Source organism: Brachyhypopomus gauderio, chromosome 11 (assembly GCF_052324685.1).
Source record: "Brachyhypopomus gauderio isolate BG-103 chromosome 11, BGAUD_0.2, whole genome shotgun sequence".
Taxonomy (NCBI): domain Eukaryota; kingdom Metazoa; phylum Chordata; class Actinopteri; order Gymnotiformes; family Hypopomidae; genus Brachyhypopomus; species Brachyhypopomus gauderio.
The window spans coordinates 14,851,360-14,878,087 of record NC_135221.1 but is presented as its reverse complement, the minus strand read 5'-3'; the positions used below and the strand labels follow the sequence as shown (position 1 = coordinate 14,878,087).

Here is a 26,728-nt window from a genome sequence, read left to right as displayed (position 1 = left end):
GTAACTGTACTGGACGATGGGGGTGGGCGTGGTCTGTGCATTAATTACCAGGATGGACCCGGTCGTCCGGCGTCGGCGTGTCACACCAAGCCAATGGCGGGCAATCTCATGCCACCTGTGGACGGGGTGTGCCGTTTGGGGGCGGGGCCCAGTGGGGGGTGGTGCATTCACACATGCTTCTCTCGTCTGCCTCATTACACATAAAGAGGTGTTACAGGAAACAAAGTAAAACAGCACCCTCTACAGGCGTGGAGGATGAGATGTGTTGTACATGCTTGGTGGGGTCTGGCTCTTCTCACTGGTGACAAAAGAAATCTTCCCATAAACCTAAAAGGACTTTCTTGTTTTCTGGAATGTTCCATCAGAATTTCTCGGGCCTGTATGTACGTATCGCAATACGAGAAGATTCATTACAGCCCCACGGTTACAATGTTACTGCACAATTCATTACAGTGTAATAATCTGAGTAGTGATGTGTAACAGCACTTACTTCATGAACATTGGTACTATGTCCTCTAGTACACACAGAGTATTAATGGTCTGTTACAGTAATGTTACTCAGTACATTTCACTGTAATAAATGGTACAGCTGCAGTATAAGTGATGGTGTGATCTGCAATCAAAGACAGTTTAGGTGGACATTCATAGGTTGAGTCTAGCAAGAATGCAGAGCAACAGTCACAGATCCGTCAATGATATCATCAGTCACCTTTAAAGACAGCAGGAGAGATTGTTTACAAGGGCGGACTACGGATACTATGACCATCGATGAAAACAGACATCCTTTCAGTTCTCTCCTATGGGAGCTTAACACGACTTTATTGAGGACTTCAGATGTCCAATCAAACAAACCTCTCTCTCTTTTACATACATCTGACATACATATCAGATTATCAGAACCTGCACTTTTGCAGACATGCATCGGTCTCATCCAGATTACGTAGATAATCCTCACTTCATCATCATGATGACTTCTCATCAATCAGTATAATGACCGTCGTAGCTCAGTCACTGTATTTCCCTGGAACAATAGAGAGGGTGAAGGTGCAGGTCAGTCAGTCTGCAGGTCAGTCAGTCTGCAGGTCAGTCTGCTTCTCGCCCTTCATTCAGTGTGTGTGTCACTTGGATTCCAGCTCTGCGCTCTTCAATCTCAAGAACACTCAATCGCTCGGTTAAAACAACCAAAATGCCAAGCACTCGAACAGAAAGGCCCTCATGGATATTTGAGAGCACCATGAGGCCAGCTGTGGCCAACGTGGTGATCTACCTCACACTGAGGCCAGCTGTGGCCAACGTGGTGATCTACCTCACACTGAGGCCAGCTGTGGCCAACGTGGTGATCTACCTCACACTGAGGCCAGCTGTGGCCAACGTGGTGATCTACCTCACACTGACGCCAGCTGTGGCCAACGTGGTGATCTACCTCACACTGAGGCCAGCTGTGGCCAACGTGGTGATCTACCTCACACTGAGGCCAGCTGTGGCCAACGTGGTGATCTACCTCACACTGAGGCCAGCTGTGGCCAACGTGGTGATCTACCTCACACTGAGGCCAGCTGTGGCCAACGTGGTGATCTACCTCACACTGAGGCCAGCTGTGGCCAACGTGGTGATCTACCTCACACTGAGGCCAGCTGTGGCCAACGTGGTGATCTCACCGTTGAGGCCATCTGTGGCCAACGTGGTGATCTACCTCACCACTGGTTGCCATGGTTGTCATCCTTTTGGGGTGCTGGTAGTACTTTCTGTCTCTTATGGGCTTTTCAGTTCAGAAAGACTCGCTGTCTTTAGAACTCACATGAAAATAAGCTCACAGAAATTCCTACCTCATCTGCTACATTTAGATGCATCTGAATGAAACAAACACACACACACACACACACACACACACACACACACACACACACACACACACACACTCACCATCTCTGGTTCCTGTCCTCTTGGTTCAGGTAGTAGAGGTTTTTCCTCAATAAACTGCTGTTCCTTAGCGCCAGCCATCCTGGAGAGCAATCTGTAATCACCATGGCAACACACACATGCACGCACACACACACACACACACACACACGCACACACACACACACACCTGAGATTAGCCAAACAGCTTTTTTCTTCTCCATTACTATATTCACCCGTCTTAGACAGACCTTACATAACACACCCCCCTGAGCAGCGAGTACAGTCCTGTGGGGGGGGGGGGGGGGGGCTAGGCAGCAGTGGGGCGTGTCACGCCACAGACAGTGCCGTCGCCATGGCGAGCTGCTAGGGCACTAGCAGGACACTGTTATCAATACAGGCTGCATGCACTCTGCAGCATTCGCCTCAGCTCGGTTCTTTGACACCTGCAGCAAAGTAAAGATTATTCTGCTTCACCATGCTGGAACGCTTTTCACACACACACACACACACACACACACACACACCCACGCACGCGCATGTCAATGCAAACCACATAACACAAAGCTCTGAGAACACACATACACATATAATGCAGCATACACATGTAGCCTTGTAGGCATTCACGAGGACTCATTGCTAAGCAGACGTGACGCACGACTCATCCGCGACTCATTCACATTGACATTCCTGACCAAACAGCCATGATGACAGATCAGCGGTCAGTACGTGTGGTTACAGCAGCCTGGTCTGAATGCAGCGCTGACCCGCTGACCTTCCCAGCTATGCAGGTTGCTATGGTGATGCTGAAGGATGCTCTGCGTGACCCGCTGTAAGCGGTCCCCAGCGTCAAGGGTCTGTTTCCCAACCCACTGGCGCCGGCTCAAGTCGCTCAAGCTCACAGTTGAGAGATTTGCATAATACCCAGAGTAACCATGGTGTTAAATAAATAAGTATTCATTAAAATAAATAAATATTCATTACAAAAAATCTATTAAATGTCTTCATACTGACTCTACTGTGGTACCACGACCTTATAAATGTGTTCTGACAGAATGGTGCATGTTGCATTTAATCCATAACTTATTGGCACGCAACATAAGTTTGAATGGTGTAAAAATGTTTCAGCAGGTCTCGAGGGTATGATTAGTTCGGTTTCGTAACACCAGGCAGAGAATCACAGCCAAGCGTTATATAACTATAACAATTTCAGAAATGACCAACAGATGTACTATGTTTTCTCTTTCCCAGCCATGAGTGTGGAGACCCCATCTAAATGAGCCCTCGTCATGTGCACCTGGACCCTCCCTGGCTGACTCCGCCCACCCTGCCCCTGTCTGGCTCCGCCTACCCCTGCCCGGACATGCTGACCCACATTCCTACCTGGCAATGCCCATACATACCCCCATCTTGACCCTGTCCACCCACACCCCCTTACTGGTCCCGCCCACTCACTCCCTGATCCTGGTCCCGCCCACCTATGCCCCGATCCTGGTCCCGCCCACTCACGCCCTGATCCTGGTCCCGCCCCACCCACGCCCTGATCCTAGTCCCGCCCACCCACGCCCTGATCCTGGCCTCGTTTGCGTGCAACCTAGAACAACCCCAAAGGCCACAGGCTGCTGGACACACACGGCTGTATGCTGTAGTCTCCCGTCTAACACCAGGTCCTTCCAAGTGGACTAGTTTGCATGTGTTTGAAATGCAAGTGTTGTCCATGACTGCTGAAGCTGATGGCATTTAACAAGAGCAGACTGAAAGATGGCAGTGCACTCGGCCAGCCCATAAGGCTCTTGGTCAGCCCACAAGGCTCTCTGCCAGCTCGTAAGGCTCCTGGTAAGCCTGTAAGGCTCATACTCTGCTCTCCAGTCACAGTCTCCCCTTCAGTGTTTGCACGCATTCTCTCATTCACCCATTCAGGCTCTTCAACACAGCCTTTTCTCTCTCACAAAGGGCTTCATGAAACTGCTTCACCATCCAGCCCCCCCAGTCCCCGCCCCTGCTGCATCACGTGACTCTGTGACTGACACCTAAAGGACTCTGCGTCCTTCCCTGCTGCTGTCAGGAGAACATCTCTGTTGCGTCCTCTCCTCCTCCTCCCGTAATAACAGCTCTGTCACATCGAGCCCTCTCACGTCCTTCCTTCCGTTCCCACCAGCCTTCGCCGGGCTCCGCACCCGGGCCGCTGTTGCCATGACAACGTCAAGCCAGGCCTGCCGGGTTGTTCTGGTGAGTCCGTGCCAAACATTGGTCTCCTCGTGCCCACCGGGATCCACAAACACATTGTGAGCGGTGCAGGTCAAAGTGGCAGTCGCACTACACGCAGGGAGCTCACCATCAGAATAACAGAAAGAGTGTGAATGTAAAGCTGTAGTACAGTTGTGTGAAGTAACTAATATGATGAGTGACATTAGGACCGCCTCTCATAAATGTGGATGAATTACCGTGATTACGTGAGTGTGTGTGTGTGTGTAGGTGTGTGTGTGTGTGTGTGTGTGTGTGTGTGTGTGTGTGTGTGTGTGTGTGTGTGTGTGTGTGCGTGTGTGTGTGTATGTGTGAGAAAGAGGACAGAATGTTGCATTACGTTAGGCACAAAATCAATCTAGCAGTGCATGTAGGGAATAAGTCTGACCCAATATCCCATGTCCCAGTCAATAGCTGGAAACTGGGCCTGGTCTGCGTGTGTGTGTGTGTGTGTGTGTGTGTGTGTGTGTGTGTGTGTGTGTGTGTGTGTGTGTGTGTGTGTGTGTGTGTGTGTGTGTGTGTGTGTGTGTGTGTGTGTGTGCGTGTGCATGTCTATAAAACTGAAGTCTGGTGCAGTGGTGTGTAGACATGTCTAATATCTGCCATGGTCCTGAAGTAGCAGCAGGACACTGCACCGTTTGGCCAAAACAAACCCAGTAACAGAACCGTCCCGCCAACCATCCTGCTCTGGTTCACGCTTGCTCCGTGTAACATAATTAAGTCTGCGTGTTTAATTAGGGGCATCAATGCTAAATGTAATGAGGACTACAGAGAGAGAAGACCTGGGCTCATTCTCACCGCACGGAACCATCACTGCACCGTAGGACCGAGACCGGCCTGGTGCTGGCCACATGGAGCCTGTTGGAGACCGCAGACCGAACGCAGGGGTACGCAGGGTGCGGCGTGGTGCGAGGCAGAACCACCGGGTCCAGGTGCTCCAGCTCGCACGCATGCGCACAAGGCCCAGCTGACTAGCGAGGTGGAGGAGGAGCCTGGCTGGAGGACCGCCCCTCCCAGAGACACGGACAGAAACCCCAGGCTGAGGCATGAGGACGTCGCTCAGGGCTGGATGTCAGAATCAGAGCTGCTCCTGTGCTAATCACTAATGAACCGAGCAGATAATGCATCCGGCTAGCCTCTTTGTAATTACGCCTGACTCCTGGCTAAAGGAGGGTAGTGAATCTTTGGGATTTGTCCCTGGAGCACTGCGAGTTGATTACATCTGGGCTAAGCGATCAGTGAACTACGTGTACCACAGAAGCGTGGCTCAGATCACCCGCCTCAGCCAGTGCAGTTACTGGATGAGCCACTAGGTGGAGCTACTTCAGAGTGGGCAAACGGAGGCTAGCTCGACTGCTCTGCGTCTTCACTGTGGTGGCCGTATCTGAAGTCTCCCCCGTTATGAGCTACAGTACGTCAGAGCCGTGCTGTTCCTTTGGCAGGGATTCTCAGTGACGATGGCAGAGACGGTCAGCCATGACAGGACGCGCCTGCTGTCTCCACAGATCTGCTCAGAACAACACACACATAGCACTGGCATGCACACCCAGAAGGTCTGTAAAACCCCATACGGATCACATATTCTACACACAATACGGAAAGATAAATGTGGTATCGATCTGGCATGAGCATTTAATACTGAAATGACAATAGCTCCTTAATATAAATGGTAATCTATATAAAATATTTCTAAACTATAAAATCTCCTATGGTCGAACATAAATATATTGTTCTGAAAAACATGAAATGAAAAACATTTGCTTGTATATGAAAAGGGCCATAATCATGTAAAAATTATTAATATCATATCAATTATCAATATCATATTATAACCCAAATATAATATACACTCATGATCACATGATTTTTACAGACCTCTGGCATTTCAGCCAACATACCGAACACCTCCCCCCCTCATAAATACTGTGAGACTCAAACCCAAAGAGACCCTTGAGCTGGAAGCCTGTGGTGGAGCAGGTTCACACCCACGGCACCTCCGGCCACACCCGTTTATCATTCACTTACACTGCTCAAACGCAGCTCAAATGCAGCTCAAATGCAGCTCCAATGCAGCAGAGTCTTTTGAAATCATTGCGTAGCCGACAACAATGTTTTTAATATGGATGTCGAGAGAGAGGGAGGAGGCCATTTGAAACATGCTGTTATGATGGAACTCGGGTGTGTAAATAAATAAAATTCACTGTACTATGGGACTTCTGGACTAACCACTGAACTAACACCACTGAACAAACACCCCTGAACTAACACTACTGAACTACCACCACTGCTAGCTCTTCCTTGCTTGCCAACTAGCAAGATAAACAACCCTGCAGGACCACAAATCAGACCTGAAGCACTTGAAATGACCACAACTCCTAGACCTGATCCAGCTGCCATGATCATAAATTAGACATGATGCAAAGACTCTACTGTAATTCCCCTTGTTTTTGCATCTTTATTCCGTTCAGATCTATGACACCAACAGGAACATCAGTGGCCCAGCACCTTCACTGGAAAGGCACAGGGAAGGAGAGAGACCACTAGCACTTTCAGTCACCCTTGACCTGAGAGCGTGGCAGGCTCCATCCAAGTCAGCTCACTTCACACATACGGTGGGGATCTGCTAGCTGGCCGTGGGGCACCGTCGTCTGAGGCTCCCCGCAGGTTCTGGAGGTTTGGTCCCCACCGGCGGCACGGGGCTGGAGCGCTCAGCCAGGCTGGCAGATGGCCGTGCTGTGGGCGGGCCTCAATGGGGCTCTGTTAGCACAACTCAGCCAAGAGGAACCTTTAACGCTTTCCTGGCCAAACACTTCCTTGAGACGCTCCGAAATGTCTCGTCTCATCTCGTGCTGTCTCTCTAAAGTGACTAGGATCCCTACGTACACTGCCACATGGGAATTGAATCCTCTCTAAGTTCTCATATCTCTTTTAATATCCCCCACTATGAACCAAGACTCTCAGAAAACATCCACCACGTACCTCCGCTCGGTCCGTGTAACAGTGCTCCCACTGTGAGGATCACTTTAGCTGTATCTGGTTATATTGGGGCAGCTGCTTAAAAACATCAAGCGTCTATGGCGTCTGCCTGTCCGTCAGGTCCAACGGTAGCGCTGAGCATGTGAATCTGAATTCTGCTGTGAAGTGTACTGTCAGCTAATTCACTCATACGCTTTGTTCTGCTGTCAGAAAAGGTGAGGAAAAAAAAGGTCTCCGCCAGTTGTGGTCAAAAACACACGAAGGGCATTGGTCCACAGTTCAGTGATCTGTTCTACAGAACCAATCAAATGAACCTTTCTTACGAAAGCTCTGCCCGGAGTGGTGCATACAGACCAGCATGTAATGGCAGCTCAGACAGTCTTCTGTGATTGGTCCATACTCTAAGAATATGATCCACTGCTGTGTAATGATAGGTTGACTGCATGCAACAATGATCTGTGATTGGTCAGCAACTCAAGGTGTGGCCATGATGGTGTGCAGACATAACAACTATTTGACCGATGGTACTGACGAGAAAAAAAAAACGGACAAAAGAACGAAAAAAAAAACAACAAGGGATGGACTGAATGCCAGAAACGGAAATTAAGCTACGAGCTACGATTGCATACGGAACTACGTACATTGTCTGTAGCAGGGTCTGCGAAACCACACAGCTACTCTTGGAGGGGAAGTTCCAGAACAATCCGGGCCCCATCTGGCAGTGCAAAACAAGAACCATACACAAGCACAGCATTATATATTTCTAAAGCATTTCTGAACTAATGACTGAAGTGTGGATGCAAAATGAACTGATTTTCCATCCACCGATATTTCCATATTTCTGTGTAGAGAGGGAGGAAGAGAGAAAGCGTGAGAGTAAATGTGCAGGAACCGCGCGGAAGGAGTGTGTCTTCAGTCCAGACGCAGCATGACGATCTCAAGCCCACAAGACTTAGAACTCCAAAGATTTAAAACACAGTTGGCAAGTAGGCAAGTCTGTTGTGTTGTTACATAACAAGGTGAGTGGTGGGATTGTGAGTCAGAGCGAGATCACAGATGATGACAGCTGTCCTGACAGGTGGATGAGTGCTGACTGAAGACCTGCCCATTACACAGCAGTTAAGCTCCAATTCATTATAGTCAGACAGGAAGAAAATGAGGACATTGTTCCTGTGGCAAATCCCTCTTCTGTTCTGGGATGTGAAAGTCAGTTGGGGACTCGGACGGCTCAACTGTCTACCTGCTCACCAGGAAATTAGTGTTGCCAAGGATGAGAGATGGTTCCTCAGCAATATCGACATGGTAACCTGGAATTACATCCAGCTAGGAACCGTAACGGCTACACAAACGTTTACAGAGTGGTACCTGGTATCCCTCTCTCTCTCTCACACACACACACACACACACACACACACACACACACACACACACACACACACACACACACACACACACACACATAATCATGCACTGGAAATTGGGTAATGATTCAATTAAAACACACTCAACCACTGAAAAACAGTTAGTGCATTATTTAGAATAGCAATACATTACACTGCATGTTAGTCCATTGAAATATAATGAAAATGGTTTCATTATATTACACACGAGTTTTTATTATTGCTCGTGTAGTTTCTAAAGTCATGGAAGAAAAGGTTCATGAGTTTTATCCAGAGTAGGGCCGAACACTTCCGAGTCCGAGCGCCTCCAGACACGCGGTGACTACGAACCACGCCCGGCGTGTTTTCTTAGCATGGTTAGCCAACCATGCCTCGATCTGCTGAACACATCAGGTGGGCCGGCTTAATGATGCAAGCGTTCACTGATTGGTTCCACGCAAACGGAGGTAAGCCTCTGGCATCTGGCCTTCTCTCTCACCACCAACACTTGGCATTTGAATGGGTCCTGTGATTTTTGCTTAATACTAAAAACAGATCAGACAACAGTAGACAGAACCAGAGTTGTTCAGCTGCATAAACATGACGAGAAACCGTAACCGCTCAGGAGTCCAGAACGGCCCGGGAAGACCTGACCTAAGGATGTGAACCTACAGTAAAAAAACGCTTAAGACCTGGGACCCTCACCACACTAGTACTACGCTCACTGCTGAAGCCTATTGCCAAAAGTGAAATTTCCTCTGAAGTCTAACCAAACCTGCCCCTGGTCAGTGTCACAGACTCTGCTCACCACTCCCCCAAAGCGTCCTGATTGGTTGCTTGTCTGTATTTTACAGTGTGAAAGTATGAAAATGCGATAAAGGGGCACTGTTTTCAAAATTCCATTCCCAACAGTTGAAGAGCTTTGAAAACAGCTCCAACCAGTTGAAGAGTTTGAAAACAAGCCCCACAGTGTAACCTCAGCAGAAAGGTCCACAAGTGCTGAAGCCTTCCACGATGAAGCCTGGCTCACTCCCAAGCCTCCACCCCCAAACCTCCACCCCCAAACCTCCACCCCTCGCCCCAACCCGGCCACAGATCCTCCCCAGAATGCTGCAGCCGCATAGGGGGCTGGAGAGCCAGCCAAACGGGCAGAGCCTTTGTTATCACTTATTACTGAGCCTCCAAATATATCACACGACAGAGAGCTGTAATCCTGAGAGCTGTCAGAGACGCCTGCTGCAACCCCAAGCCCAGCCTGGATGGCTGGTCCCCTCTACATTACCATCCTATCCGCACTCCAGCCTGGGGGGCTGGTCCCCTCTACATTACCATCCTATCCGCACTCCAGCCTGGGGGGCTGGTCCCCTCTACATTACCATCCTATCCGCACTCCAGCCTGGGGGGCTGGTCCCCTCTACATTACCATCCTATCCGCACTCCAGCCTGGGGGGCTGGTCCCCCGTGTCCAGCGATCCCAACCAACCGCAGCCCTTGGCAAAGGCTGACGCAGTTCTTTTGCAGGTTAATAAATTCAAGGCAATGACCTCCGCCACAGCTGCCAGTGCAGAGGCGTAGCGCGACTTGGTACGTGAGAGCCGTGCCGTCCGCCCTGCGAGACGCTGCGCTGCGCTGGGGGCGTGCAGGACCTCGCGGGGGCCCCCCGCTTTAACCCCCGCTGCCCACGTCTCTGTCCCGCTAATTGCTACATACTTTCTCCTTGACTGCACACAAAGCCAGGCGGGCGGAGCGAGCGAGACGTGCGCGGTTTACCCTTCAGCCGCCTTCCATCAGCCGCGCGTTATGCCGCCTAAACTTCACGAACGCGGAACGAACGGTGGAGCCGTAAGGAACGTGTCACGTCTCCCGTACCTCTAGAGCTCGGGGGGGAGGAGGAGGGGTGCCGCCGCTGCCCAGGAACCTCGAGTGCTTCGCCGCTGTCCGATCCTCCGAGCGCTCTCGCTGTGCGCGTCCGTGTGTTTTTGAAGAGATGCTCTCTACGCTGCCAAGGCTGTGCTGTGTGAGTCTCGCCTGCTCCCTCTCCGTCCCTCCCTCTCCGTCCCTCCCTAGTAATAAACAGAGAACACGTGTCATTCTGAATGATGCAGCATGAGGGCATAGCCATAGAGAGAGAGAGAAGAGAGAGAGAGAGAGAGAGAGAGAGAGAGAGAGAGAGAAAGCAAAGAATGAGAGACAAATGGAGAGATAGAGATAGAGAGGGGGAAAGGGAGAGAGAAAGAGAGAAAGCAAAGAATGAGAGAGGAGTGGAGAGATAGAGAGAAAGAGAGAGAAAGCAAAGAATGAGAGAGATTGAGAAATGGGGAAGAGAGAGAGAGAAAATGAGAGAGGAGTGGAAAGATAGAGAGAGGGGGGACACAGACGGTGAGGGGGAGAGAGAAAGCCAGGGAGAACAGAGAGGAAGAGGAGAGGGAGGAAGAGAAACAAATGAGACAAAGGGAACTGGGGGAAATGTAACGGAACTAAAGTAGGCGGGGCTGGAAAGAGAGGAAGACAAGAAGGAAAGAGCTCATGAGAGATCAGGAGAGACCAGCTATTAGGGTATAAATACTCGATAAACATAAACACTCCAGAGGTGCAGGGAGAGATGAGGAACACAGTGAGACCAGTCAAGGTAGCTGTGAGACCAGTCAAGGCACCGCACAGCCTGAACGTCCAGCCATGGAAATTGTAGTTGAGTCATGTTTTATTAGAAAACAATAGCACTCACATAACCAACCAGCGACTGTAATAACACACCCACACATTTAGTCATTCGCTCTTACGCGCACACACGCACACATGAAGTGAGTTCAACTATCAGACTGTGGCTCTACTTTCTGTCAGTCTCCCATCTGCTGCAAACATCTGACCTAAGGAGGCTATAGCAACCATGGGCCCAACATCTCAACTGCATATGTGAATTAAACCCACAGTGTTTGGGTTAGGGTTAGAGTCAGTGTTGGTTTTACAGTCAGTGTTTGGATTAGGGTTAAAGTCAGTGTTAGGGTTAGGGTTAGAGTCAGTGTTAGGGTTGGGGTTAGAGTCAGTGTTAGGGTTGGGGTTAGGGGTCTGTCTGTCTTTCTGTCCCTTTGTTCAAACCATTAGTAAAGCTCCTTTTGGAGTTCTCCTGGTCTCCGGTGGCGACCCATTTCTGAGTAGCACCATGCAACGAGACAGGAGGAGCAGACCAAAGAGTGTACGGAGAATCGCGCTGCCTCCCTTGTCTCCAGAGCGTCCCCAGACAGCCCCCACCAATGTAGGACACCCGCCAGTGACAGACGGGTCCATTAAACCTGCCAGACGCACCACTGCAATACAGCGTTTGGTTAAAATGGGGGTGCTTGTCCAGTTAAAATATTAACCTTGTGTAACAGCTCTTTGGCGGACAGAGGTCAGAGGGGCCGGCACCTGACGCTTTTTCGCCGCGGGTGCCGGATGAGAAGCCAGGTGATCTGACAAGGGCGGCCATGATCGATGTGCTATAATTAGTCCTTCAGATGCGCTCCTACAGGACACAGAGCCTCTTGCACTTCAACCTTGAATGAGTGCAGGACAGCAGGGACTCTCGCCACAGACTCCCATTTACGTGAGTCCCCTGTAGATGTGCTCACGTGCCCCGCACAGGCTGCACACGTGCATGGAAGCACGTGGACCACCACTGCCACAGGGTAAACATTAAACAAATACGAGGAGATTAACTGAGATTAACCAATCATTTCGTGTTTCCTTCGATGTCAGATGCCTGAGTTCCCACGTCAGGTGTCCATCAAGACCTACGTGTGTGCTGTGCTGCACCTGGTTAACACGGTGGGTAAGCTGGGAGACTCCCCCGCAGCTGACAGAGTCGCAGTGATGGGAAATTTTTGAAATTCCAGCCACGGGTAGGTTACTGCGGCCATATTCTTCTAGCAAGTTCTTTTTGAATGCAAAAAATCTCTGCTAGCAAGACAAACATGTTCAAAAATGTTCAATAATTTCCAAGCAGGCGATTTATAGTCCTGAGGTAAAGATGCACACAGCAGAGCGTTTCCATTATTATGGCAGTGTGGTTAAAAACTTTCTGGATCCATCCGATATCATTCAATGTACATTCAATAAGGATATATATAATGAATTGGAGCTGTCTAAGCTATATTTGATCCTGACCAGACAAAGTTTGTGTAAAATGTTTACAGGTTGTCTAATTCAATTTTACCACAGAATTTCCCAATTTATGCAAGTAAACATTTGTATCCCTCTGATTTAACATTTAAACCGCCTGGTGTTATATTTTTAACCTTCTGGTGTAACATTTTTATCCTTCTGGTGTCAATGAGAGAAGGCTTAGGCTGGAAACATACTTGCTGTTTGCCCATGCGTTCGCGTAGACAACGTTCGCGTACGCGTCGCGTTAACTATTGGAGGACGTGCAAAACCTACGCGCCAAACCGACGCAGGATACGCGAAGCAGCCATGATGCGTACGCGAACGCGTAGTTAACAGCAAGTATATCTTAGGCTTTAGGCTCACCTTAACCCCAACACCTATCCCCAACACCCTAACCCCCTAACCCTAACACATTTGCTAGCCTAAACCTAAACCCTAACCCTTACACCAATTCCTAATCCTAACCCTAATCTAAACACTTACACCAAACCGTAGCCCTAACCCCTACCCATAACTTAAGCTCTATCCCTATTCCCTACACCTAGTCCTAAGCCTAACATTTATTCCTAACCTGAACCCTAATCTAAACCCTAACACCAAACCCTAGCACTAACCCCTAACCCCTAACCTTTATCTGCTTCAAGAGGTTTTGCTCATTACTAACTGAGCGTGAGTGCCTTGGAGTTTCGTGTCACTTTCAGGTCGACCTGTCTGGAAGTCAGACGTGTCCACCACTGTTGTGGAGCGTGTGAGTGTACATCAGTCAGACGTGTCCACCACTGTTGTGGAGTGTGTGAGTGAACATCAGTCAGACGTGTCCACCACTGTTGTGGAGCGTGTGAGTGTACATCAGTCAGACGTGTCCACCACTGTTGTGGAGCGTGTGAGTGTACATCAGTCAGACGTGTCCACCACTGTTGTGGAGCGTGTGAGTGTACATCAGTCAGACGTGTCCACCACTGTTGTGGAGCGTGTGAGTGTACATCAAGGGCCCGTCAGTCACAGGGATCCTGAAGGCATCTGCAGTCGGAGACACACCTCACGAGCGGTCTGCCCCTTACCCAGACAGACTCAGACACCAATCACACCGTGTTGCTGGGAGTGTGGATGTGGCTACCACTGGGTCCCTCTGCTGATACAGCACACCACAAAACAGAAGACGGAGCAACTTCTTGGCCCGAGGCCCCTGCAGAGAACCCATGACTGAGAGGACCCAGAAGCTTGGGTTAGTCTTGCAGTCAGTACAGGCCCAGCAGGCGGAGTGTGGGGGTGGGTGGAGTGGGTTTGTGAAATGGGGGGCCCTGATACTAGAGGGCACAGGCAGAGATAAAGGCAACACATTCCAGCTTATCTGTGCTATGCTGGCCATGCACGGGTGGTGCTGTCATTATTTCAGCACTCAGGAGCTGTTAACTTAGAGATATTAGACGTTAACTAATTAGTCACCCCACACCCCATTATTAACTTCAGGTGTTTAGCAGTAAGCATTGTTAATGTATTAAATCAAGTAATAGTAATGGACAGACATTAGAAACCAAACGGATCACACCGAAGAGCCCAAAGTCTTTAATGTCGTTACATACCTTGTCAACTACGTGTGTGAGATGAGTATTATCTTGGTACACAATATGTGCTTGTGTGTGTGAAGTCTGTGAACCTACTGCTCTGCTAGAGCTGCCCCATACAACTGTTATAGCACCGTTACTGTGAAAACTGAGTGTTTAGGAGCTGAAGCTCCTAAACACTCAGCCCTAACCTAACCCTAACCCTAACCCTAACCCGCAGACACAGAGAGTGCAGACAGAGCACGCAGGCATAGAGCGTGCAGACACAGAGAGCGCAGACACAGAGCGCGCAGACAGAGAGCGTGCAGACACAGAGCGCGCAGGCACAGAGCGCGCAGGCACAGAGCGCGCAGGCACAGAGCGCGCAGACACAGAGCACGCAGACACAGAGCACGCAGACACAGAGCGCAGACACAGAGCGCGCAGACTCGTTCCATAAAAAATGGACCGTCCTCCGTAGCTGCAGCAGACAGGACGGGAGCTGCAGGAGCTGCAGGAGCAGAAGTGGGTTTGTGTGGGCGAGCAGCTGCAGCCGGGCCTGGGATCACTCCACAGAGCGCTGGAAACCACGCCAACACAGGACTCTGGCGCCGTGGAAATGTGTTCTCTGCAAGGATGGGTCTCACTTCTCTATCTGGCATCCGGGAAGAATCTGGGTTTGGCGGACGCCATGGGAACGACACGTACCAGAATGCAACAGGGCCAACAGCAAAGAGTAGCGGGGGAGGGGAAATGATATTTAAAACATGTGTGATTTAAATATTCCTTAAGGCCATTAAAAACGAAAACAGATAAAGATATCTCAGTAGAGTATAAAAATACTCATCTTAGGTACATGAATGCTAAGCATTCATATATGTCTTTCCATCTGGTTGGTATTTAATCTGAGAGGATCAAATACTGATTTAAATATTTAAATGTTTACGAAGCATTAACACCAGGCTGGGTTTGGATGTCATTTCCCCTCCCTGCCACACGGTCACAGAAGACCCACCCATGCTTATATTAGACCCCTGCCAAGACACTAAAATTACCCCACTGCGGTGGTGGAACTGTGAGAGGGAGATGGAGAGAGAGAGCGAGAGAGAGCGAGAGAGAGCGAGAGAATGAGTCATACCTCTGTTTTGATGTAGGATCGTCCCTAGTCTGTTTTTGGTTAGCTCTTTTCATTCGCAAAGCTCACTTGTCTAACAACTGGACATCCAGACAATGAGAGAGAGACAGGATTTAGAAGTATCTAAGGAAGTGTCTAAGGTATGTTACACTTGCAATGCCATTGTCTGCAAGCTGGATCAATGGTGGATAAATGAGACACATGTGGGAATGCAGCTACAGGCAGGCAGAGAGGAGAAGGCCTGTTGCAGACGCTCTAGACGAGAGGCCCCACTACACACAGCCAGGGGTCTGCCACTCAGCTCCACCCACACAACTCCACCACAGCTCTGACCTCATTAGACACACATGTAGAGGGAGTGGGGGGGGTGGAGGGAGGGGGAGAGAATGCAAAGAGAGAGAAAATGAGGAGCAGACAGAAACTAAGAAACAGGGAAGGAAAAAGAGAAAGAGAGAGACAGTCAAACGGATAGGAACAGAAAGAAAGAAAGAGAGAGAGAGAGAGAGAGAGAGAGAGAGAGAGAGAGAGATAGAAGAGTTGAGTCTCAAAACCCTTTTATTTAGGCATCAAAATCAACTACTTGAGACAGGAGAAAATAAATTACTAATAAAAAAGTAATAATGAAGAGAGCAAGATAGAGAGAGAGAGACAGAGAGATAGAGACACAGCTGGGCCTGAGCGCCATCTTTTGAAGCAAAGGTGGAACTCAGAGGCAAGCCCAGCTGGAGCTTCACCAGAGAGAGAGAGAGAGAGAGAGAGAGAGAGAGAGAGAGAGAGAGAGAGAGAGAGAGAGAGAGAGAGAGAGAGAGAGGTGTGAGGTGTGGGGGCGTGAGTACCGATGAACTTAATCCTCACACCTATCTCTCTCTCTCTGCCTCCAGGACTGGCTGTTCTCAGAAAGATAGAGAGAAACAGAGACTTGTGGGGAGAGGTAAAACAGGTGAGCATGCAGACTGCTGCTTTAATGAGCCAGTCACATGACTGTGAGCAGTACAGACCAGCACCGACAATAAAGCAAAGAAAAAAACGTGCCAGGAACCCCCAGCTGAGGAACCTAACTCTGGAGCTCTGGAGAGAATTAAATGAAATGGCCAAACCTCTGGATTAATGAAACCTCTGGATTAGTGAAAACTGATTTGATTAGAATTGATTTACTCTCAATGTTGAATTAAAGTATATTTCATTAGGAAAGTTGAGCAAATGTACTTTACAGAGCATGTTGCATGAAACAACAGTTAGAGTCTCCTTGACCTTTAACATATACCATTTTAACATAAATATTCTTGTTTGGGGCTTTAGTCTGTTCAACAAAAGAACTGCAGAGCCAAGTGAACTGGTTCACAGTGGGACCAGTTTGTAGGAGCTGGGGACTGATGTGGCCTTGGTTTTCAGGCACTTAAAAATTAATGACCGTACAGTGAGGTCCAGACCTTATCAAAGTCTTCAAACCCACTGTGGAGTTTCTGAACATCCCAGGCCTAAATTAAAAGCACTGAGGTTTTGCATTGCACACAGATCTGATTATGCCTGAACATGGAGTCCACAGTAATGGATAATCCTGTTACAGCAAAGTACTGCACGTCACCACTGTTACGGCTCCACCTGGACTCACAGCATAAAACACAGATAAAACCAAATCGTGTGTGTGTGTGTGTGTGTGCGTGCTTTAGATAAATGTGAACTAAGATTGAAATATGCTATAAACAAATGGGTCTGATATTCCATGAGTTGATGTAAAAATCATTTAAAAATCCACAATATTCCAGAAATTCCATGAGAAGTGCAGCTAGTCCAGATCCAGTGTGAATGTAATGGAAGATGTGTAGACGTGTAGGTTGAGGAGCTAGTCCAGATCCAGTGTGAATGTAATGGAAGATGTGTAGACGTGTAGGTTGAGGAGCTAGTGCAGACCCAGTGTGTATGTAATGTCCTCCCCATGAAGACGTGTAGATTGTAGGATATAAGATCCGAAGGTCAAGGCTGCAGGGGACGGAGACTGTAAATAAAACAGCAGACGCCCGGGAGCCTGTTCTGCTGAGCGCTCGGTGCCGTACGGGATGAAAACAGCAGGACTGTGAAGCCAGAACAGAACAACAGACACCCCCCCCCCCCCCCCCCCCCGGGCGTCAGATACCGTCCCCTGTGCGAGATCAGGACAACCTCCAGTGAAACTGTCTACAGGAAAGGACTCGTCCCTTGCGGACACTGCTCAGGTCTGGCAGATGCAGACTGATCTACATCAGAAGTTCAGCTGGTATGGTGGTTGACCTTGCAGAAGACCCCGTTCACCATGAACTGAACATTCTGAGGATCGCAGACGTGATTCCTGAGGGAGAACAGGTTTGGCATTCCCAGGGCTTCCTGGATGAGGGAGGGTGTGGCGGGGTTGTAGGCACCTCCAGGTTCCTGAGGGGAATGGAGGTGAAAGGGCAGGAGCTTCCCACCAGGTGGCCAGTCGTTCTCAGAAGCGTTCGAGCGAAGCAGCAACTGGGACTGAAGGACCGCCGCTGGACAAAAATGACAGCACAGGTAAAGGTGTAATGGAGCACCTGGGACACTAGGTGTCGCCGGTGAGCACTCCGCAGGTGCAGTGGGGCTGTCATCCAAACGGTGATGAAGCAGGGGTGCATCTGATCCCCCCCCCCCCAGGAGTGGCGACACCCCTTTTCTGTTCATCAACACAGTAACAGTGTTGGGTTTGTAATGTCCTCTAGGGCTGAGCACGTGTTGTACACATGCGTTCTTTGTCTACTCCTTATTATTGCTCATTTACTTTTATTGTCCTATTCTTTTCTTATTTTATTATCCACCAAACATTATTATTATTATTATTATTTAGTCCATCATGGCCCCTTAGCAGGGTGTGATTTGTGGGAAAGGTCTTGGGGGTCCCCTGCTGGAGGATCTGACTATGAAGGTGCCAGCAGCAAATGAGTCTTTGAATTAGTCCCTGCGCACTCCACAACACGGGGCCCCTCTCACCACGTCTCACCGCTTTCAACAGTCACAGAGGTCCTTCAGCAGCTGTGCGAGCCCAGTCTATCAGTAGCTCTAGAAACTACTTAACTGCAGCTTTAACACAAATACCACCTCGTATTACAGTACACAACAATTATTCAAATACCACCTCAAAATCTCGTACTAGAGTACACAACAATTACTCAAATACCACCTCTAAATCTCGTACTACAGTACACAACAATTACTCAAATACCACCTCAAAATCTCATACTAAATTAATGCAACAAAAGTGTGATCTCTGACACACAAGTTAGGAAACTTGTAATCACAAAATGTAGTATACGTGTATTAGCCTAATTGCATAAACATGATTACAACAATCTGTGACCAATTAAAAATAATTTAAAAGTCACAGCAGTAATCAGCAGGTATCGAACAAGTCACAGTAGCACTAAAAAGACTGGTAAGGTTCAAGCAGCCCAGGGCATTACATTGCTAGTTTGTCTGAGTGTCATCCTGATCCCTGTGTGTGATCCTGATCCCTGTGTGTGATCCTGATCCCTGTTTGTGATCCTGATCCATTTGTGATCCTGATCCCTGTGTGTGATCCTGATCCCTGTGTGTGATCGTGATCCCTGTTTGTGATCCTGATCCATTTGTGATCCTGATCCCTGTGTGTGATCCTGATTCTTGTGTGTGATCCTGATGCCTGTTTGTGATCCTGATCTATTTGTGATCCTGATCCCTGTGTGTGATCCTGATCACTGTGTGTTCCTAATCCATTTGTGATCCTGATCCTATTTTGAGATCCTGACCCTATTTTGTGACCCTGATCCATTTGTGATCTTAACCCTGTTTGTGATCTTAACTTTGTTTGTTATCCTGTGCAACTGATCCCTGTGTGTGATACTGACTGTTTGTGATCCTGATCCCTGTTTATGATCCTAACCCTGTTTTTTCTATCTCTGTAATGGCCTTTGCCCTCTCGGATATGTCTCGGATATGTATGGCTTTTTGCTATTCTGGTTGACTTGGATTTTCATTTCACTGTTATGATATCCCAGTGCCTTGGTAAGATTACTGCCTTGGTAATCTTATCGTTTTGGCTCAAACACTTGCTTGTTTCATGACTTAGAGTTCAGATCGCCCTGTTCATAATAAAACTGCCTGTGCTTTTATCCGCAAGCGTCTGGTTAGTTCTGTATCTGTGATATAGAGGCTGTGTAAGATGATGCCACACACAGGTCACTATACAGAAGGTCCAGCTGTGAGAATCAGAGGGTCAGCTGCTTGGCACAGGAGCTAATAATGAAAACCTGGTTTTCTGTGACAGCTCAAACAGTACGAAGGACGAGGCATGAAGTCAATCTCTACGAACAGTCTCCAAGCACAAAAACACAAAAAGACCTTGATCAATGGCACAAAATTACATGATTAAACTCTGTATGAAACATAAATATGGTAAGAAGCCTGACGATATATATGAAGCATGACCTTTGGTCAGATGAGACCAAGATAAATTAGGTTGGCTCAGATGGGGTCAGCATATGTAGCGTAAACAAGGCTAGGACTGCCACACTGAAGGCACAGTCCTGACATTGATGCATGGGGGGGGGGGGGGAGATATGGAGCTACATGTTTGCAGAAGGTGTTATTGAGATGACATTTATAGCTACCATGAATCCCTGTGGATGTACCAAAATACTGACCAGATGACTCCCAGTCACCAGACGCTCAGCAGAAGAAGATTCCAGCATGATGATGATCCAAAGCTCACTGCCAAAACCACACAAGTGCTTCTAAAGAGGAACAAAGTGGGAACCATCACTTAATCTAATATACTGCCCAACCTGGATCTAACAGAACCCCTGAGGGGTGTTGTAACATGACAGGTAGTCCAAACCTCACCACCACAGAGCAGCTGAAAAGATGAAGGAAGTCTCTGAAGACTGGCAGAACATCAGAAATATGGACCCCTGCTGTCCATCATGCTAAGGAGTCATCAACAGTAAAGACACCCAAAGCATTTTTTTATTATTTAAAAAAAAGAATGTTTTGAATCTCAGTAATGAAAGGTGTACTGGCATTGGCTGAGATCCTACTGTGGGGCATGTATTTGTAATAATACAGTAACTCTAAAGTTTTAAGTAAGAACAAATACACTAACGTTCACCTAAATACACATAACTCATCTCTGTTGTATATATACTGCATATATATTACATACATACCTTTGTGTGTGTTAATGTGTCTATGTGTGTGTGTATATATATATATATATATATATATATATATATATATATATATATATATATATATATAAACACACACTTATATACACCCACACACACAAGCATGTATGTATATAGAAAAGATCAGATTAGGGATCTTAATGTAATTTTTCATTCACCATTAATATTCAGGTCTAATATTGATAATATCGCTAACCGACCCACTCTGACCTTTCTCTGTACCCGTCTGTGGTTCCTCTGTACCTGTCTGTGCCTCGGGGTACCAGTGAGGGGAGACGTAGTACACACATTAATAGTGACTAAACAAACTACATTTACATGACTGATGATAAACAAAGAAACAGGTCACCTTACAGTCCCCGTGACAACCACTCACACATTATGGGAAATGTATGGAAACATTTTGCTGAATGTAAAGACTGACCGGTACTACAAAATTCCCTAAAATTCCATGACCTGACAACAAAGATGATCTATGAGCGACTTGCCTGGAACTGGTCTGCCTGGAAAAATCCACCAGATTCACCAGACAAGTGGGAACTTTGTAAATTAACTTCATTTCCTACCTGAAGTTGTACACACAGGCCTATGAGAGAGATAGAGAGAGAGAGAGATAGATAGACAGATAGATAGAATGAACCTCTCAAAGTTTTAGGATTCTGTTTAAGTTCTTAGCTGTTTATGATCTATAAATAATTAAGTTAATCACACCTAAACTGAACAACAAATAGGATCCGAGATCATCTGCTGCTATGATCCACAGATCTGGAACTCCTTACCTTAACAAATTCATCACTCTCCATTAATAGTTATAAAAACAAACCAAGTCAAAAAAATCACCTAGCTTTGGGATACACACTTTTTTTGTTTTATCACATTTTTAAATATATTACTTATGTTTGTATTTTCTTATATTCCATAAATTGTTTACTACTTATCCCATTTTATTTTGTTAAAATACTCTTTAGTTTCTTTCCTTGGCTTGATTTTGGTTAGTTTTTGTGAAGTCCTGTGTGCTGCCTTTAAAGCATGAATGTAGCGCTCTGCCAAAACCGTAGGCACTCATTAAGTTTATTTCTCTAAACTACAGACCAGAACACCACAGTAAATTCTGCCAGCACATTCTCTCCTGACTGGCTGCTTCTCACAGTTTCTCTCCATCACGCTGGCCCTACACAGTATTGGTTATGCTGGGGGCGGAGCTCTGCTGGGGGCGGAGCGCTGCCCTGTATGTACTGTAATTAGACACATGTGAATCTTAACTGCGATTCAGGGGGTCTGGAGTCATTACCATGAGAATTAAAAGAGCACTGCTCTCAACTGCCCAGCTTGAAATACAGACTTGGAAAACAGAAAAAATATATATTTTTATTGAATAAAATCTGTTTAAAATCTGTCTATTTGCACTCATGTTTTATAGCAGTGTCATTTACTGAAGTGTTATATAGTAATTAACATGGACATATACATTTACCACCAAGATAAATACTACACAATTACCCAAGACCTCATCACATTATGAATCATAAATCTTAAACATTAATTTCCAATTACCCACACTGCTGTTTCTACACACAGAATGCACAAGAGTAGATGAAATTAAGCAACTCCTTATTCGGGGGAAGCATGGCTGTCAAAATTCCACTGCAGAACACAGAGTCCTAACAAGAAGCCAGGAATGCTGATTAACTATCGCTTTAACCAGACCCATCTTCACTGGACGTCAGTGCAACGCCCTGCCTCAGTAGAGCTAAGCCAGCTCCAAGAGAGACCCACGTTGGGGCAGTGACCAGAATCACCACCTGTCTCTGACCTCTGACACCATCCCATTAAGGCACAGCCTGCACCCTCAGACGAAAGTGCAGACCAGTGTAAAATCGCAGGGGCGGAAATGCATGCACTGCGAGTCAGGAAGGGGCATGTTTATCCTCCGGTTCTCTTCTGTGAGCTCATGCACACCAAACCAAAAGAAAAGAAAAAACAAAAACCCTGTCAAGAAAATGAAAACCCTGGCAAATATAAACAAAATGCGCCCCCTGCAGGCAAAACTGTTGACTGCTCTTCCACCAATGACTGTGATTATCAATGATGATTACCAACCCCCCATCAATGCTGCAGATTATAAATAAGAGTGTATTATTAGAACCAAAAATCATGTATATTCCCATTACATTAATTTACTGTTTGGTACAACACTCAAGTCTTACAAGAGAGTAGAAAACATCACAAAACTGGAGCATTTTTTACACTTTAAAATTAATTTAGGAGTTTAGAAGTACATTAAAGATGAAATGTCCTACAACACAGTAACACACACACAAACTCTCACACGCATATCCCCACATGTTCACAGACCACAAGGCCACCCACAGACCATATTCCACTATCTCCTGATCCATGTCTCTGTGATCCTCAGGTCAGGCCTGCAGGTCTGTGATCTTCCTCTTGCGGTAGTTGGTAACGAGGCTGGACGCGGTGAGGTGAGAAGCACGCCCCTTCTCCCACAGCTGGAAGGAGTTGAGGCCGCTCTGGCCGGCCCTGAACAGCGCCCTCTCCAGGCAGTCCAGCTTGTCCACCAGCACGGACGTGTCCTCGTTGTAGGCATTCTGGGATGAGTCCATGGTGCGGCGGAAACGGCCGATGAAGGTCTGGCCACAGTGAGATCAGAAGAGTGCAGCCATGTTTACACCCCAGTCAGGAGTTATAAAAATACACCAAAAAATACAAATTCCTCTACAGCAGGGAAACTCCCCGTGCTACGCCTACAACAGAGCAGACACTCCCCCTGCCCCACCCACTAACGTGGAGATGTTATTATAAAAACAAATATTATTTGGTGCAGAAACTAGATTGCTAATATTCAGGAGAACCGCTGCCAAATTTCAGCACCGGTCTGGTTGTCCTGGTGTGTTTGTCAGGGTGTGTGGACTCTTATTAGGCCAAACGTTACCTAAAGAAAAACATACTAAAGCCCTAAAGATGATCAGCTCAGTCTCTGTCACACACACCCCACTGAACCCTTACATTAATAAGCAATTACGCAGAGTCAACACCTGTCCTTCACCTGCAAACGCCCAAATACACCCAGCGAAACCACACACAGACACACACATGCATGAGCACGCACAAGGAGGCGTGTTCTGAGTACTCTCGGAAACGCTGCTTGGGGATGTCAGAACACAGGTACTTTTCCAGGACATAATTATTAGAAGCATTTTCCCCAAAGGGGAGCCCTACAGCATGGCTTGGGCTAGGGTTACCAAGGCCAGTCTGCCCAGCAACCCAGTGCACTGGATAATGTGTGCAGGGTGCTCCCCCTTCTGGCTGATAGCATAAAATGCATAAATACACAATAATTAATTTTGTCTCTGGGCTTATCCATTGATCATGTCTGCTGCAAAGTTTTGCCAGCCAAATTTTATTTTTTTATTTTTATTTTAACTCTCACACACACACACACACACACACTCATAACCTATGATTCAGGATGGTGCCTCAAGCAGGTTACATTCAAAACGTCTGTGGTTTCAAGGTGCAATTCTCACTCCTGAGGCATAAAAGTGTAAGCCAATCTAATCCCCAGCCATGAGCCGAAGCCAGACAGATAGTCTGATCATTAGCTATTTCAGCCCATCAAAACCTCCCCTTCACCCAGAAGCAGGACCCAAACCGTTCCAATGTTGATTATGAGCTGTTCATCCTACACAGTGCCAGCTACTCTGGGAAAACACCCCCTACCCACCCCACTTCCCCCGTCACGTGACTTCAGTACTGACCTGCAGAACACTCTGAGCGATCTCGGGGTTCTCGGGGCTGTCGAAATGAAGCATCTGGGAGCCCAAGCCGTAGTAGTAAGGGCCCATTTTGTGGAGGTCCACCACGTTCGCGTCAGCTCCGAACACCGTGCGCCAGCCCTCACGGTACACTCTGGGCAGCTCCACAGAGACGACACGGCGCTTCTTCTCATACAGACCCTTAGCCAACCACAGGGGCATCTCCATCTTAGAGCCCTACACACATCCACCCCACACGTCCACAAACAAGACACAAAGAAACACAAATCACAAACTGCCGCCCGTATGTTCGCAGGTGTTAAAAGGCTGCATCCAGGATGTGATGTTAAGTGGTTATAGATTAGCGTTATTTGAGGTCATAAAGTAATTAAAGTAGCTATGCAAATGCGTATTACAAATACGAAAATTATTAGGCGTCCTTAAATTTCAAAATGTATATTTTAAAGAGAATAAAAGGAAACCGGCGCAACTGTTTATTAACTTGGCTCGCTAGGAAACGATGGTCCGTGACCTGATATATGAGGCTATATTCAGTTAGCTATATAAATTAGCCAGTTAGCTAGCTCATGTGAAGATACAACTGACCAACGAGTTAACGTATCTAAAACCAACAAACTACCCTCCGATATAAACATAAATATGCACATAAACAGGACACGGTCACTAATATTTCCATAACGTTCAGCTAGCTTAGCATACGCGGCTAGTGAAGAGGAGAGAGTCCGGCTTGGTTACCTCAGGAATGTCGCGGGAGTCGCTGGACTTCTCCAGAAAACCAAGTCTAGGAAAGGCGCTTTCTGTCTTACAAGGCAGACGCTCGTGTGACAGTAAAATGTCGTCGAGAGAGAGGAAGTTCTCCTCCATCCCCACCCCCGGTGGTACGGGCACGTACGACTGTGTGTCCATTAGCTACAAACCGACCGCCGAACTGAAGACGTCAACACGACTTCGTAATTTGGCGCGAGACCTCCAGAATAGCGCTCATCGAGCAGGCAAAACAGTCGATCGCAGAACGACAGCTACAGCTGTACAGCTACAGCTACAAATGTCCTGGCGCGTCTTCACTTTCGAAATAGTTATAACTTATAAGCTATTGTAATAGTTATAAGTAATAATCCATAATACGTCATTTTTAAAACAAAGTTTTCCACGTTTCAGACATGCTGTGAAAATGCGTTTTTTGATCAGCTAAAAAACTTTCTTGTGACCGGAGGTCGAATATACAGCTTAGTATAAGTATTACCGGAATAGTAATGTGCTGGCAACTACATTTAACTAAATATGTTTAGTAAATTTCAGAAAGACGCAGTTATTAATTTGGCCAGCAGATGTCTGCTTCAGTATATTCTTATGAAAAGTATTATTATTATTATGGAACTGGATTGTAACAAACATACTAACTCACTCACTGTTAGCAAGCAGGAAATTTTCCACAAGGTGGCGGTGTTACACTGCTGCTTTGCTTAAATTGCATTACCTTTGTTATTCAATAAGCTACGCCTTTAATTCTGGTAAGGCCACATGTTTAACGGACTACGTTTTTTCGTGCAGTATCCGACCATTATACCACTACTTTATTACATAGCGCACGTCAGTATTACATAGTCCTCCATAGTTATGGACAGGCAAAGTTATCTCTAACTGAAGAGTATACTTGTTAGAAGCAAAGTTATTGCATCATACGATATTGTCTGCGTGTTCTGCCTGGGTTGTATCTGTTTCTAAGTTATCATACTGTGGTACTCATATGTGGCCCTGTGGTCCGATATCTTTGATCACACTCCAGTTTGCAACGCAGTGATGTTACAGACAGATAGTTAACTAAGTGCGCAGTGGCCTTAACGAGGTGCAGCACTGGGGTGTCTCTAAAGAACAAAACCCAAACTCTTGAAGCAAAGACTAACAGACATCACAAGTACTGCTTTAATTCTGACAGTATCGAACAGATCAAAGCAACAAAGACTCTTCCTTTCATTTCTTTCAGGCAAGCTCGTGTGTTTTGATGCATCTCGTGCTCTCTGTAAATCGCCCATTTCTATGCAGTGACATTAGTTAATATTAAATAATGCATTAATTTATTATGCGCATGACTCGTGGGGGCACTCTGTTAAATGTGTGGCTATGAATGAATAGGAAAAAACCTGGTCGTGTTTTATCAGCTTTCTTTGTTGTCAATGAAATAAAAAAACTTATTTTACTCCAAACGGTAATTCACGTGGGGGGTTAATTTTGAACCAAATGTCTGTAAACGACGACATAGTTGCTAAATTGACATTTGTGTGCAGGCGCAATGTTAACTTCGTGTTTAGGGGACAGACAGGGGACGGACAGGTGCCAGTCGGAATCGCCAGTCCTTTTTTATCGCTCATGGAGACACCACAAAGCTCCATCTTAATAATGT

The 26,728-nt window shown here is 47.0% G+C and overlaps 2 protein-coding genes across 2 annotated transcripts in view; both read right to left on the bottom strand.

Annotated features, from left to right (window-relative positions):
- The window catches only part of ndrg4 (NDRG family member 4), a 32,932-nt gene extending 22,040 nt beyond the window's left edge, over window positions 1-10,892 (bottom strand). Inside the window, 4 exon segments of the mRNA XM_077022254.1 lie at window positions 49-186; window positions 1,924-2,014; window positions 7,761-7,834; window positions 10,368-10,892. Coding sequence (XP_076878369.1) covers window positions 49-186; window positions 1,924-2,014; window positions 7,761-7,834; window positions 10,368-10,589 — 525 coding nt within the window. The 5' untranslated portion in view covers window positions 10,590-10,892.
- A 10,989-nt stretch (window positions 10,893-21,881) lies between these two features.
- gins3 (GINS complex subunit 3) lies at window positions 21,882-25,325 on the bottom strand. The gene is made up of 3 exons (XM_077022253.1): window positions 25,063-25,325; window positions 24,310-24,543; window positions 21,882-23,181 (listed from the first exon to the last, which is right to left on the bottom strand). Exons 1-3 carry the CDS (start codon window positions 25,231-25,233, stop codon window positions 22,951-22,953), a joined length of 636 nt encoding a protein of 211 aa, XP_076878368.1. The 5' UTR covers window positions 25,234-25,325; the 3' UTR covers window positions 21,882-22,950.
- Window positions 25,326-26,728: the final 1,403 nt, after the last annotated feature.

What these genes read in the sequence shown, in the direction of transcription:
- gins3 (XM_077022253.1), bottom strand. Translation starts at nt 25,233, where the DNA reads ATGGACACACAGTCGTACGTGCCCGTACCACCGGGGGTGGGGATGGAG. An exon ending in ACTCCCGCGACATTCCTGAG is followed by an intron (nt 24,544 to 25,062) that starts GTAACCAAGCCG and finishes GGATGTGTGTAG; the next exon opens with GGCTCTAAGATGGAGATGCC. An exon ending in TCGCTCAGAGTGTTCTGCAG is followed by an intron (nt 23,182 to 24,309) that starts GTCAGTACTGAA and finishes CACTGTGGCCAG; the next exon opens with ACCTTCATCGGCCGTTTCCG.